This window comes from Dreissena polymorpha, chromosome 9, assembly GCF_020536995.1.
Source record: "Dreissena polymorpha isolate Duluth1 chromosome 9, UMN_Dpol_1.0, whole genome shotgun sequence".
NCBI classification, from domain to species: domain Eukaryota; kingdom Metazoa; phylum Mollusca; class Bivalvia; order Myida; family Dreissenidae; genus Dreissena; species Dreissena polymorpha.
The window spans coordinates 96,354,589-96,370,240 of record NC_068363.1 but is presented as its reverse complement, the minus strand read 5'-3'; the positions used below and the strand labels follow the sequence as shown (position 1 = coordinate 96,370,240).

Sequence of the window (15,652 nt, the reverse complement as noted above, 5' to 3'; positions counted from 1 at the left end):
TTGTTAAAAAAAACTCCTGGTTTGGAAAAACAATACTTAAAGCAAACAATTTCTATCAATCATTTTGAACATAAATTAATTGTTTGATGCCTGTTAGAAAACCTTTCCTGTTTAGATCTGACTTGAAAGAGAATCTCCATAAAATATATAAATACCTCAGTGCATATGATATGTTAGTGTTCCTGCCCACTGTTGACATGGCAGCCTATAGGACAATTGCTACACCGACATTTGTGAGTTTACATAAGTGACAAAAAGTGCATCAAAAGAAAACTTTTTTTAAGTTTGAAGTGTCCCCCAGTTATTGTAGCTAAGTTAAAGGGATTTACCATATTTTATGTGTATTTAAACTGGAAAGTCAAATTTACATATAATGTTAAATGTGAAGTACCATACTGACTGGTTGCTGTACAACTATATAGATGTACGGTCCTTGAATGGAGATTTCAGAGGTAGTCCATCCCCACTGAGTTCAGGAATGCACTGCACTGAGCTATTTATTTATTAGCCGGATTTTTTTCGAAAAAATCTCGGCTTATAGATTGATGTTGTCGGGCGGGCGGGCGGGCGGGCGGGCGGGCGGGGTGGCGGGCGGGCGGCGTGCTCGAAAATGTTAAAGTTCTTATTTCATGGTATAACTTTGGTATGCTTGGACCTAGAGTCTTCAAACTTGACATGAAGGTTGGCCAGGATTAACAGATGACCACTGGTCATTTCAAGGTCATTCATTTGAAGGTCAAGGTCACTGTGACCTTCAATATAAAAAATGTTAAAGTTGTTATAACTTTGGTATGCTTGGACCTAGAGTCTTGAAACTTGACAAGAAGGTTGGCCATAACTAGTTAGTAACCACTGGTCATTTCAAGGTCATTCATTTGAAGGTCAAGGTCACTGTGACCTTGAATGTAAAAATGTTAAAGTTCTTATTTCATGGTATAACTTTGGTATGCTTGGACCTAGAGTCTTCAAACTTGACATGAAGGTTGGCCAGGATTAACAGATGACCACTGGTCATTTCAAGGTCATTCATTTGAAGGTCAAGGTCACTGTGACCTTCAATATAAAAAATGTTAAAGTTGTTATAACTTTGGTATGCTTGGACCTAGAGTCTTGAAACTTGACAAGAAGGTTGGCCATAACTAGTTAGTAACCACTGGTCATTTCAAGGTCATTCATTTGAAGGTCAAGGTCACTGTGACCTTGAATGTAAAAATGTTAAAGTTCTTATTTCATGGTATAACTTTGGTATGCTTGGACCTAGAGTCTTCAAACTTGACATGAAGGTTGGCCAGGATTAACAGATGACCACTGGTCATTTCAAGGTCATTCATTTGCAGGTCAAGGTCACTGTGACCTTCAATAGAAAAAATGTTAAAGTTGTTATAACTTTGGTATGCTTGGACCTAGAGTCTTGAAACTTGACAAGAAGGTTGGCCATAACTAGTTAGTAACCACTGGTCATTTCAAGGTCATTCATTTGAAGGTCAAGGTCACTGTGACCTTGAATGTAAAAATGTTAAAGTTCTTATTTCATGGTATAACTTTGGTATGCTTGGACCTAGAGTCTTCAAACTTGACATGAAGGTTGGCCAGGATTAACAGATGACCACTGGTCATTTCAAGGTCATTCATTTGAAGGTGAAGGTCACTGTGACCTTCAATATAAAAATGTTAAAGTTGTTATAACTTTGGTATGCTTGGACCTAGAGTCTTGAAACTTGACATGAAGGTTGGCCAGAACTAGTAAGTAACCACTGGACATTTCAAGGTCATTCATTTGAAGGTCAAGGTCACTGTGACCTTGAATGTAAAAATGTTAAAGTTGTTATAACTTTGGTATGCTTGGACCTAGAGTCTTGAAACTTGACATGAAGGTTGGCCAGAACTAGTAAGTAACCACTGGACATTTCAAGGTCATTCATTTGAAGGTCAAGGTCACTTACATTTGATAATGAAATTGATGGAAACTTCAAACAATATGTTACTAATTTGCTAATAAAAAAATTGAGATCAAACTTTCCTAATTGTCAATTCAAGTTCATATTTGTGACCTTAAATGTTATTGTTGTTCATGTATATGCATGCATTCAAAACATAACACAAGGTTTGCTCATGCCTTGAAAAGTACTTACATTTCATTTTGACCTTTGAACAATATTTCAGTAATTTAAGTATTGCATTGACAAAAACACGAAAGGTACTTTCCTGTCATTTAAATCAAAAATCCGGCTTCAATGCGGTCATCTCCGACCGCGGAACTCTTGTGTAAACTATTTTACCAGCCAAATATGCCATGGTTTTGTTTCATATTGACCTGTATCAGTTTGATATGGAGTCATTAAATATAGACCATCATTTATCATGTAGAGCAATGTTATAGTATCACTAATTTATTTCATTATCCATGGTTTGTGGTTAATTATTTAGTTGTTAGTACTTCTAACTTGGGAACGGCAATATATTCAGTTATGTTTGATTATACTAGTTGTCAACTACATGTATTTTGTTTGTGATAAATTTATTGAAGAATTGTAGTTTATACTTTTTACACAACTAACACTTCTTTCACGTTGTTAATTTTCATAATCAGAAGTTACCAATATTGTTTGTGTAATATTTTTTTTTACAGATATCTTGTTATCTAAAGACAAATATTTATGGTTGTTAAAGCTTTTCTGTGTCTTTCTATATACTGGTATTGTTTTGTTCATACATATGTCAATTTGAAATAAAACTATTGTAGTTATCTGGTTTGTTGTTCTTCTTTTTCAATGACAGTCTGTAAGGTTACTTTGATATTGCCACATGTATGCAACATGACTCACCTGACTGAACTCACATGGGATACGGTTGCACCATGATTCACCTGACTGAACTCACGGGGGATATGGTTGGACCATGACTCACCTGACTGAACTCGCGCAGGATACGGTTGCAAAATGCATGTGCCATGGAGTGTGAATCTCAGTTTTGTTTGGCATAATATAGTTATTAACAGCAAAATAAATTATTTTTACTTCAATATTTCCTCAAGTCTTCAATTCGGATGTGAGATATTTACTGGCTCAAACAGGTAAAATTATTTATATCGTCCCGTGGTAGCTCAACTATGACACTGGATTTTGTAAATTTGTTAATGGTAACAAGATAAGTCTATCTCATTTTATTATACATACAAAATAGAATATGTTTTTGAGCTAGCATAGACAGATGTTTTTCATTTGCAAAAATGTTGTAAATCCATTTGTGTATATTGCAGTCAAACAAAAATTGATTTAATATTCATTTTAGGAAACAGCAATGGACAAGTCGCTTAGGGTCACATATTTTTGTCTGTAACAACATCTCTTGCATCTGCACTAATGTGAATATATCTGACTGGTATCACATACCACTGATCAATCCACTATACGGGTGGAAGCCAAGCACACATGGTTAATTGGAATTTCACAATGTCAAAAACTGATTGAAAATCTCACACATTTTGAGGTAGCCTAGGTAATCAAGTATACTGTAGTGGTTACTGGAGCTCAATGAATGGATATTTATCCGTCAGAAATAGCTGAGAATAGTGGCACAAAATGGAAAGTTCCATAAAGCCCCCATGCATACGGTATACAGTAAGTCTCCTGCATCAGGGTATCCATTTCTACACGTCTGGTCGGGATCTTCTGTAAGCCTCATGCATTTTGGATGACATGTCCAATTGTGGTACTGCTGCATCATTGTAATGTTTGGGCATAAGTGGGCATTAAGTACATGTACTTAGTCCATATTTTGTGGTCCATATTTCTGATATTGTTTCATACTTTCCACAAATAAAATGGAACATGTTAAAATTGTTCTTCTGGCATAATTTGGCATTTGTACTCTATTTAATAATTACACTTTACGTTTCTGATATGAAGAATTAGCATAGGAGTTGGTTTGGGGTCTGACGGGTCAATGTCAATGTAACTATTATTAGAATAAACGGTTTCTGCTCCATTATCTACTTGAGTTTGCATCAGATATTGTGATAACATTTTTGTGTGAATCTAGCGTATGTGTACATTGTAATACATTTGGGACAAGTTGGGTAAAGATCAAGGCAACTCTTTCTAAAAATTAAAAAAGCTTATCTCTCAATTGCTTGAAAATGTTTCTGAAGTGAATGGAAGTAGCACCTAAGGATTTTGTTAAGACCGTTTGTTTACAACTTAAGACCGATCTGACCCTGTGGTACCCAGCGTTGTGTGGCAAAACAGTTTAAACACAGTAATGAGGCCAAGTACAACAATAAGTTCCCATCTCGAAAGCGGAAGCATTTAAAACATATATAAGTGTATTATAATCTGAACATTGTGCACTTTAGAAAATACGACAGGATTCGAGCAGCACTTACTTGAAAGTTTTAATAATTAAAGTTTAGTTTTTCTTTTTTATACATTCGTTTGTTTCCTAATATGATCAGTCGAGTGTTAATTGATAATTTGTAACTTGCCCATATACTCGGAAAATACCTTAATTCGGAGGTTATATTATCCTTTAACTTTATTTAACTTTCGGCGATAAGTCATTTAAAGTATTATGATATTTACTTTTTAATATTATATATCCTACAAAGCGTTAACTATTCGGAAAAACGGAAATCGTGAGAAAGATCGTCGTAATAGTCATAAACAGCGAATAAATCAAAACTTCTAAAAATGAAAAACATTTACTGTCCAGCACTTCTTCAGGGATTTTCGTCCAAGGCACGATACAATGAGGAAGGCCCACACTATGAGAATAAGGCATACTCGCGTATAAATTTGTAAACTTAATTCCTTGGCAAATATTTAGTGAATGCACAGTAAACAAGAACCACAACTCTTGCTCCTCTTTTTTAGAGTTATACTTCGAAAACTGAGTTATTTTTATTGTTGGAAGTAATATTATTTTAAAATCTGTAAGAGGTATCAACTTGAACCTTCATAAGCAGAAAAATCTTACTTAGGAAATGTGCATGAGAACCATAACTGTTGCTCTTCTTTTTTTTAGGGTTAAAACACATTATCGGAGCAACAATTAATTCACTTATATTTTTGTTTGAAGTATATGTATTATCTGTACATTCCAGTTGCTTCCAAGACAGTTACTGTACTTACAAGACCACAGACCAGGATGGACCAAGAGGAAGCTATGGAACTTTCTGGCGAGTCAAACTTGGTCTCTAACCTTCACAACTTCAGGTACTAAGTTGTTTGGGTACTTGTCTGTACAGTGTTTACCAATCGATGAGGTTCATGCATCAGTATCTTTTCTTAATCTTCGTTGTTCAGGTTCTTGTACCTACATCCCTGTAGAGTATCAGTGTTATATTTCAGCTTTGATGTCTCATGGTCTACTGGTGCCAGGGAGGTGAGTCCACCAATTGAGAGACGACGCTTCACCACAGTTCTCTCCCCTGCTAGATTTGTTCCTCATGTGGGGAGCCATGTGGCAGGGCCAAGGGTTGTTCTGCAGGAAAGGCCTCTCAACTGCAGCACACCCACAGTCAAGGTTTGTACAAGCAACACACTGGCTTTGTATTATGATATACTATTTTGTCGAGCCTGCTTGCAGAATGCTCGTTATAACAGTCAAGTGTATGTGCATGTGTGTGTGTACAACCCTGTCCAGACTGTAACTTTGACATTTGTTGTGCAATTTTAGAATAACTTACCACATATTACCATCTTCAGAAGATTTGTGTTGCTTTTAATACCTGTCTGCCTATGGCAAATAGCAAGCTTCCACTAGGAGGTCAAATGTCAAGCTCCCACTAGAAGGTCAAATGTCAAGCTCCCACTAGAAGGTCAAATGTCAAGCTCCATCTAGGAGGTCAAATGTCAAGCTCCCACTAGGAGGTCAAATGTCAAGCTCCCACTAGGAGGTCAAAAGTCAAGCTCCCACTAGGAGGTCAAATGTCAAGCTCACACTAGGAGGTCAAATGTCAAGCTCCCACTAGGAGGTCAAATGTCAAGCTCCCACTAGGAGGTCAAATGTCAAGCTCCCACAAGGAGGTCACATGTCGATTCGGACATAAAAGAGCTTGTCTGGAGTGTAATTTTGTCATTCAATATGCAATTTTAAATCATCTTACCTCAAATGATCATCTTGAGGAGACTGCATGTCTCCCTACCTAAAAGGTCATTCTAGAGGTCAAGTTTCAAATTTTGCCATTCCCAGGAAGAAAATATGGCTGTATTAAAAATCCTGGTTATATATAATGAGGTACACTATGTATTTTTTACCAAATTCACATAAAAAAAGCACAAATACTTGAAGGGGTTATAAAAAACGCATTTAATCTCTATTAAATTATTCATGATTTGATAGTTGACCAAGGCTCTAGCTGGCTTTAAATTTTTGTTAGCCATCCATTTTTGCCATTAAAGGAAAAATGTGTCGCCACATTTTAAGACAAAGAGCCATTTTGAATGCAACCCGATACAAATCAATGTTTTATTGCGTCTTTGAGTCATGCAAAAAACGTGTGTTTCCAAGAGCCCTTTAATAAAAATCTCACCTGTTAATCAGGAATTAATAATCAAGGATGAAAAGGTGTTGATACAGAACACACGGACAGGTAACATCAAACCAAACAAACCTATTAGCTTTGTAAAATGCTTTCATTATGATGACTCTTCTTATTATACCCCCATTACCAAAGGAGTCACTTTGTCGGTCTGTCCCAAAATTTCATCCGATCTTCACCAAACTTGGTCAAAAATTGTATCTAGATGATGTCTAGGTCAAGTTTGAATATGGGTCATTCCAGGTCAAAAACTAAGTCACGGGTTCACTTAGTGTGTTTTAATCCGAAAGTTTGTCCGGACCATAACTATGTCATTTATCGTTAGATTTTAAAATGACTTGGTACATTTGTTCACCATCATGGGACTGTGTGACATGTGAAAAAAGTACGCTGATATCTCCAAGGTCAAGCTCACACTTGGAGTTCAAAGGTCAAATGCTTGTCCGGGCCATAACTTGGTAATTTATTGTGAGATTTTAAAATCATATGGCAAATTTGTTCACCATCATTGGACGGTGTGTCGCGCGAAAGAATTACGTCGATATCTCCAAGGTCAAGGTCACACTTTGAGTTCAAAGATCAAAAATGGCCATAAATAAGCTTGTCGGGGCCATAACTATGTCATTCATTGTGAGATTTTAAATCATTTGGCATATTTGTTCACCATCATTGGACAGTGTGTGGCGCGAAAGAATTACGTCAATATCTCCAAGGTCAAGGTCACACTTAAAGTTCAAAGGTCAAAAATGACCATAAATGAGCTTGGCTGAGCCATAACTATGTCGTTCATTGTGAGATTTTAAAATCATTTTGCACATTTGTTCACCATAATTGGACGGTGTGTCACGCGAAAGAATTACGTCGAGGTCACATTGTGAGTTGAAAGGTCAAAAATGGCCATAAATGATCTTGTCCGGGCCATAATTATGTCATTCATTGTGAGTTTTAAAAATTACTCTGTACATTTGTTCACAATCATTGGACGATCTGTCATGCGAAAGAATTACGTCAATATCTCCAAGGTCAAGGTCACACTTGGAGTTCAAAAGTCAAAAATGGCCATAAATGAGCTTGTCTGGGCCATAACTATGTCATTCATTGTGAGATTTTAAAATGACTCTGTACATTAATTTTTTCACATTCATTGGACGGCGTGTCATGCGAAAAAATTCAAGAGCTCAAAGGTCAAAATGGCCATTAATGATAATGGCATAATAATTCTTAAAAATTGCCATAAATTAGATTCTCTTGTTTTGTGAAGACAGCATGCAAAATAGTCTGTGTCAATGCGGCACGTGGGGGTATACGTCACGTCTGTGACAAAGCTCTAGTTTAGCCTTTGGGCAATACAGGAACACTTTTCATGCGTGGCAAATAGTGCGTTCTGATTGGATAATACATTCATTTGTGCCTGGTAGATTCCACCAAGGGGAGGAGTTATGGGTTGACTTTTGGATTATTTTGAAGAGTATACATGTTTGAGATGGGCGCATACAGGCTATTGTTTTCTGGTGCAGTCACTTTTACCATTTGTTTAGCGAAAAATAATGGAACATTGGTTTTGACACTTGTTTCAGAAAATTGAAAGATTTGATTGCCACTTTTCTAAAACTTTTGCATTTGGTGAAATATGCCAATATCAGTGGGAGCCCTGGTTGATAAAAAATGTACAATAAATACATTGATAGATGCCAATATGCATCAAGTTTTTAGACTGCCATCATTTGATAGTTGTCATTAAACTTCTCCCTACATTATGCAAAAGTAGTGTCACTTCTCCCTAATTGCACCAAAGAGAAGTCATATCTCTATAACTTTTTTTGTTAAGGATGAACTCTTTATCTAGATAAAAATGTGAAATTTTCACGAAGTCTTGTTATAAATGTAGAAGACTCTACGACTTAATGCATGTGAGTGGCACTTATGCACGACTTGTTTGCTGCAAGAAGTACCTAAAAGCTGTTTGTATAAAATGTACGAACTACTGGTAACTGTATAATAAAATCTATATGAATACACTTGTGTGTGATTTTCAAGCACATCAATTGAGATAATAATATTCATTTAACAGTTACAATAAGAACCAAGACCTCATATGATACATGTATTGTTTAACAATGGTTTCTGCATTTTATGTAAGGGATGTTAACCCATTGTTCAGTGTGTTATTTGTGTTGCAGGTTTCCCAGAAGGGTTGCTATGGTTCCCAGCCAAGCCCAGTTGTCATGGCCAGTGCTGACTTCTCTCCCATGGAGGTAGACAAGGAGAACAGCTACGTCAGTGGTGAGCTTTCAGTAGCTGTACTCTGGTTGAAGGTGTATCAATCAGGCATGCAGAACTCTGCAATTATAACCTAATTGTTAGCCTGTTGGGATCTATATATTTGCATGTGTCCCATTTCGTTAATGATTATAATTATACCCCCATTACCATTGGTAATGAGGGCTATATAGGAGTCACTTTGTCGGTTGGTCGGTCTGTCCCAAAAATTTCATCCGATCTTCACCAAACTTGGTTAGAAGTTGTATCTAGATGATGTCTAGGTCAAGTATGAATATGGGTCACACCGGGTCAAAGACTAGGTCATGGGGTCACTTAGTGCATTTTAAACCGAAAGTTTGTCCGGACCATAACTAAGTCATTTATGGTTAGATTTTAAAATGACTTGGTACATTTGTTCACCATCATGGGACGGTGTGTCATGCAAAGAAGTACGTCGATATGTCCAAGGTCACACTTGGAGTTGCCCAAAAATGAGCTTGTCTGGGCAATAACTTTGTCATTTATTGTGAGACTTTCAATCATTTGGCACATTTGTTCACCATCATTGGAGGGTGTGTCATGCGAAAGAATTAAGTCAATATCTCCAAAGTTAAGGTCACACTTTGAGTTCAAAGGTCAAAAATGGCCATAAATGAGCTTGTCCGGGACATAACTATGTCATTCATTGTGAGATTTTAAAATGACTGTACATTAATTTTGTTCACAGTCATTGGACGGCTTGTTTGGGTATACGTCACGTCTGTGACAAAGCTCTAGTTGTTTCAGTTCTTGATGGATTTTGCAATGACTAGGCAAGCATATAAGCATCAAAATATTGTTTGTCATGCACGAGGCTCATGTACAGGATTATGGGTAAATGTCACACAGAGGTGGGGTCAGATGTTCATGCCTTCTCTTTCTTAATTAGTCCCGTACCGGTTTCACCGGAGGGGACTTATGGTTTTGTCTCCGTCTGTCCGTCCGTCACACTTTTCTGGATCCTGCAATAACTTTAAAAGTTCTTAATATTTTTTCATGAAACTTGGAACATGGATAGATGGCAATGTGGACATTAGGCACGTCATTTCATTTTGTTCTTACGTCAAAAATTGTAGTTGCTATGGCAACAAATAGACTAGAAGTAGTGCTGAAAATGGTGTCTTTTTCTGGATCCTGCGATAACTTTAAAAGTTCTTAATATTTGTTCATGAAACTTGGAACATGGATAGATGGCAATATGGACATTATGCACGTCATTTCATTTTGTTCCTACATCAAAAATTGTGGTTGCTATCGCAACAAATAGACTAGAAATAGTGCTGAAAATGGTGTTTTCTGGATCCTGCGATAACTTAAAAAGTTCTTAATATTTTTTCATGAAACTTGCAACATGGATAGATGGCAATATGGACATTATGCGTGTCATTTCATTTTGTTCCTAGGTCAAAAATTTTGGTTGCTAATGGCAACAAATAGACTAGAAATAGTGCTGAAAATGGTGTTTTTTTCTGGATCCTTAGATAACTTTAAAAGTTCTTAATATTTTTCATGAAACTTGGAACATGGATAGATGGCAATATGGACATTATGTACGTCATTTCATTTGTTCCTACGTCAAAAATTGTGGTTGCTATGGCAACAAATAGACTAGAAATAGTGCTGAAAATGGTGTTTTTTTCTGGATCCTGCAATAACTTTAAAAGTTCTTGATATTTTTTCATGAAACTTGCAACATGGATAGATGGCAATATGGACATTATGCACGTCATTTCATTTTGTTCCTACGTCAAAAATTGTGGTTGCTATGGCAACAAATAGACTAGAAATAGTGCTGAAAATGGTGTTTTTTTCTGGATCTTGCGATAACTTAAAAAGTACTTAATATTTTTTCATGAAACTTGCAACATGGATAGATGGCAATATGGACATTATGCATGTCATTTCACTTTGTTCCTACGTCAAAAATTGTGGTTGCTAATGGCAACAAATAGACTAGAAATAGTGCTGAAAATGGTTTTTTTTCTGGATCCTGCGATAACTTAAAAAGTTCTTAATATTTTTTCATGAAACTTGAAACATGGATAGATGGCAATATGGACATTATGCATGTCATTTCATTTTGTTCCTACATCAAAAATTGTGGTTGCTATGGCAACAAATAGACTAGAAATAGTGCTGAAATGTTGTTTTTTTCTGGATCCTGCGATAACTTTAAAAGTTCTTAATATTTTTTCATGAAACTTGCAACATGGATAGATGGGAATATGGACATTATGCAAGTCATTATGCCCCCCTTCGAAGAAGAGGGGGTATATTGCTTTGCTCATGTCGGTCTGTCTGTCGGTCCGTCCACCAGGTGGTTGTCAGACGATAACTCAAGAATGCTTGGGCCTAGGATCATGAAACTTCATAGGTACATTGATCATGACTCGCAGATGACCGCTTTTGAATTTGAGGTCACTAGGTCAAAGGTCAAGGTCACGGTGACCCGAAATAGTAAAAAGGTTTTTGAATGATAACTCAAGAACGCATACGCCTAGGATCATGAAACTTCATGGGTAGATTGATCATGACTTGCAGATGACCCCTATTGATTTTGAGGTCACTAGGTCAAAGGTCAAGGTCACGGTGACCCAAAATAGTAAAATGGTTTCCGGATGATAACTGAAGAATGCATACGCCTAGGATCATTAAACTTCATGGGTAGATTGATCATAACTCGCAGATGACCCCTATTGATTTTGAGGTCACTAGGTCAAGATCAAGGTCACGGTGACCCGAAATAGTAAAATGGTTTTCGGATGATAACTCGAGAACGCATACACCTAGGATCATGAAACTTCATAGGTAGATTGATCATGACTTGCAGATGACCCCTATTGATTTTGAGGTCACAAGGTCAAAGGTCAAGGTCACAGTGACCCGAAATAGTAAAATGATTTTCGGATGATAACTCAAGAACGCTTTTGCCTAGGATCATGACACTTCATAGGTACATTGATCGTGACTCGCAGATGACCCCTATTGATTTTCAGGTCACTAGGTCAAAGGTCAAGGTCACAGTGACAAAAATCGTATTCACACAATGGCTGCCTCTACAACGGACAGCCCATATGGGGGGCATGGATGTTTTACAAACAGCCCTTGTTTCATTTTGTTCCTACGTCAAAAATTGTGGTTGCTATGGCAACAAATAGACTAGAAATAGTGCTGAAAATGGTGTTTTTTCTGGATCCTGCGATAACTTTTAAAGTTCTTAATATTTTTTCATGAAACTTGCAACATGGATAGATGGCAATATGGACATTATGCACGTCATTTCATTTTGTTCCTACGTCAAAAATTGTGGTTGCTATGGCAACAAATAGACAAGAAATAGTGCTGAAAATGGTGTTTTTTCTGGATCCTGCGATAACTTTAAAAGTTCTTAATATTTTTTCATGAAACTTGCAACATGGATAGATGGCAATATGGACATTATGCACGTCATTTCTTTTTGTTCCTACGTCAAAAATTGTGGTTGCTATGGAAACAAATTTAAAAAAAATTCTGACAATGGTGAAATTTCTGACAATGGTGGAGCCGGAAGGGGACTTTTATTGCTTGGCATTAGTCTTGTTCAAACTGCAAAAGTACCTTTGTTAATTTTGGATGAGTTAGTAAGGGCATGTATTACAATTTTTATAAATAACATAAATCAGATCAAATTTGTTTGAGTGTCAATATCTCACATTATATAAAGATTTCTTCCCTTGCCATATCCTTTCAAATAGCTTACTTCTGGCCTGTACTTACAATCTGATTTCAGAGCGTGAACCTGGGACAAAGCTGAGGAAAAGACACAGTGACTTTGGTGTGTCGTACAGCAGTGCCAAGTCAGAGAGCCCTGAGAGGGGGAAGCCCAGGCGCTCCATGCTGGTGATACCCGAGCAGGGCGCCCCTTACAGGGAGCCAGCCCCTACAGGCCCCCCTGCCTCAAGCACCAGCCCCTTGGAGGACTCTGTGTTCCATGGTGACCAGGGCAACATTAGAAAGCTGAACCCTTCCAAACCACAGACAGTGAAGTCCAGGCCAACCAAATTGAGCAGGTCCCATGCAAGTACATCCAGTTTATCATCCAGCTTCCTTGAGGGTAATAAGCGGTCATCAACACTGGCTCTTCTGATGGCTATTCTGTTAATTTCAGCTGGACTCGCAGCCTACTATTATTCTAATTTAGAGAGTTGTGAGATTTTTGACATGGATCTTGTCAAGCTGAGACACAAGCTGGAAGATAATGTGTTTGGTCAGCATATTGCAGTTAAAACTATCCTCGATACACTGGAGACATTCAAACATGAGGTGAACACTGGCAGGGGCCAACAGAGTCTAGTCATGTCTTTTCATGGATGGACAGGAATTGGGAAAAACTATGTGAGCAGGTTTATTGCTGAAGCATTCTTTCATTCTAAAGTGTCCTTATTTATAGCACCACTGCATTTTGTTCGCTTGACTGATAATTTAGAAGGAAAGGACACATTAAAAAAGTGGATTATTGGGAATATTACATACTGTGGTGTAAGTGTCCTAATATTTGATGAGATTGATAAAGCTGCACCAAGCCACCTGCAAGCTATTCTAGAAGTCTTAGTTAATTTAAGAAGCAATGTTGGTGCACCTGCAGACGTTAGCAAGCAACATTCCAGCCCTAAGAGTAGTTCTGTTCCTGTGTTTTTGTTTCTGAGTAATTCCAAGGCCAGTCAGATTAACAGCTACTTGTTTTCACAGATGGTGTTGGAACGTCAGAGAGACTTGATAAGAAAAGCTGAATTTGATGATATATTTGAAGGCAGCCATGCTGAATGGTTTAATGAGTTCCGTTCAGCAGGCCTTATAGACAGCTACGTGCCATTCCTGCCCCTGGCAGAGGGACATGTGAAGCAGTGCATTGAGAGAGACTTCATTGCAAAGGGACGCGACCCAACCCACGAACTGGTCACTTCTGTTATGGAAGAGTTGTCATTCTTTGAAATGGGCGGCAAGCATGGCCAGATATCTCTGACTGGGTGCAAACGGGTCAGTGACAAAGTGGACTTACATTTAGAAGATTAACAAGCTCATTATGAACCAGTTTTTCAACAAAGTTGTTGATCCTGGTGATCCTGAAGATTGGGGTATGGCCGATGGGCAGCGTCAACAAGTGGTTTCTGGTCACAGTTTGCATTTCCCATTACCCTTTATTGATGGAGCTTGAATGAAGACCTAGCTTGGTGTTGTATTTGGGGCTAGTTGGGTCAAAGTCACTGCTAATAAAAAACGGTCTCTGCTCAAATACTTTATTTTGGATGGGGAAATTCTGCTGAAATTGTGTGTAGGAAGCTTACATGAAGACCAAGCTTTGGATTGCATTTGGGGCAAGTCTTGTCAAGGTCAGGGTCTTTGTTGTACAGGTTCTACAATAGAAAAACTGTTTCCTCTCAATAATCGAGTTGTATACGTGTATTTTTTTATTGTGTTTGTTGGAAGCTTACACACAGACCTAGTATTTGATTCCACAATTATTTATATTAATTGAATAGAATAGCAAAAACGTTGAAAACCTCGTTTTGTGGAATTGCCATGTTTCTTGTGTATGATTTAATGAATGTATCTATTTAGGAGAATGTTATTACATGTATTTAAATTGTGTATACCTACTGCAGTATTATGATTGTTGATTTTGGATATTTTTGTTCTTCGTGGTATTAAATATTAGACTTCATATATGCTTGAATTATAGAATTATAAGGGGCAATCTGTCTCTGCTTGTGTGCACTCTTATGTGAGCTTTTCTTCCTAAATTGTGCATGTGATTTTTGTCAACCTTACAGAATCATTATCACTAAGTGTTACAGCAGCATATTGTGAAGCTTTAGCTATTGAATTGTTTTAACTTAATTGAGCACATAGGGCATATTAGAGGATACTCTGTTGTCTGTAAGGAGTTATTGTGCTTTCTGTGAAATGAGTTAAAAGCGCCTGTGCAGAACTCCTACATTTTGCATGTGATTTTCTTAAGACTTACAGAAAAATCATCTCAAAGTGTATCTCTTTTGTGATCGCCTTTTGTCCGTCGTGCGTCGTCCGTCGTCAACATTTTGCCTTGTGAACACTCTAGAGGCCACATTTATTGTCCGATCTTCATGAAACTTGGTCAGAACATTTGTCCCATTGATACCTCGACTGAGTTCGAAACTGGGTCATGCTGGGTCAAAAACTAGGTCACTAGGTAACAAAAAAGAAAAACCTTGTGAACACTGTAGAAGTCACATTTCATGCCAAATCTTCATGTAACTTTGTCAAAATGTTTGTCTAAATGATATGTTGGTTGAGTTTAAAAATGGTTCAGGTCCGTTGAAAAACATGGCCGCCAGGGGGCGGGTCAGTATTCCTTATATGGCTATAGAGAAACCTTGTGAACACTAGAAGTCACAATTTTTTGCCCAATCATCATGAAACTTAGTGGAAACATTGGTTTTATTAATATCTCGGACGAGTTCGAAAATGGTCCAGATCGGTGAAAAAACATGGCCGCCAGGGGGCGGGGCAGTTTTCTCTATATGCGTATAGTGAAAACATGTGAACACTCTAGAAGTCATATTTTTGGTCCAATCGTCATGAAATTTGGTCAGAACATGTCTTTTCTGGATATGACGGTTGAGTTCAAAAATGGTTATGTTTGCTTGATAAACATGGCTGCCAAGGGGCGGGGCATTTTTCCTTATATGGCTATACATGTATATGGCTATAGTAAAATCTTGTAAACACTCTAGAGGCCACATTTATTGTCTGATCTTCATGAAACTTTGTCAGAAGATTCATCCCAATAAT

General features: G+C 37.5%; 1 protein-coding gene across 3 annotated transcripts; it reads left to right on the top strand.

Annotated features, from left to right (window-relative positions):
- The first annotated feature begins 4,265 nt into the window (after positions 1 to 4,265).
- LOC127843873 (torsin-1A-like) lies at positions 4,266 to 14,757 on the top strand. 3 transcript variants are annotated; one of them, XM_052373757.1, is made up of 5 exons: positions 4,266 to 4,405; positions 5,102 to 5,213; positions 5,349 to 5,523; positions 8,722 to 8,824; positions 12,612 to 14,757. In XM_052373757.1, exons 2-5 carry the CDS (start codon positions 5,146 to 5,148, stop codon positions 13,892 to 13,894), a joined length of 1,629 nt encoding a protein of 542 aa, XP_052229717.1. In that variant the 5' UTR covers positions 4,266 to 4,405; positions 5,102 to 5,145; the 3' UTR covers positions 13,895 to 14,757. The 3 variants fall into 3 exon arrangements, with proteins under 3 accessions (XP_052229717.1, XP_052229716.1, XP_052229718.1); XM_052373756.1 differs by having other exon boundaries at positions 4,277 to 4,408; positions 5,104 to 5,213; XM_052373758.1 differs by lacking the exon at positions 4,266 to 4,405 and adding an exon at positions 4,493 to 4,514.
- Positions 14,758 to 15,652: the final 895 nt, after the last annotated feature.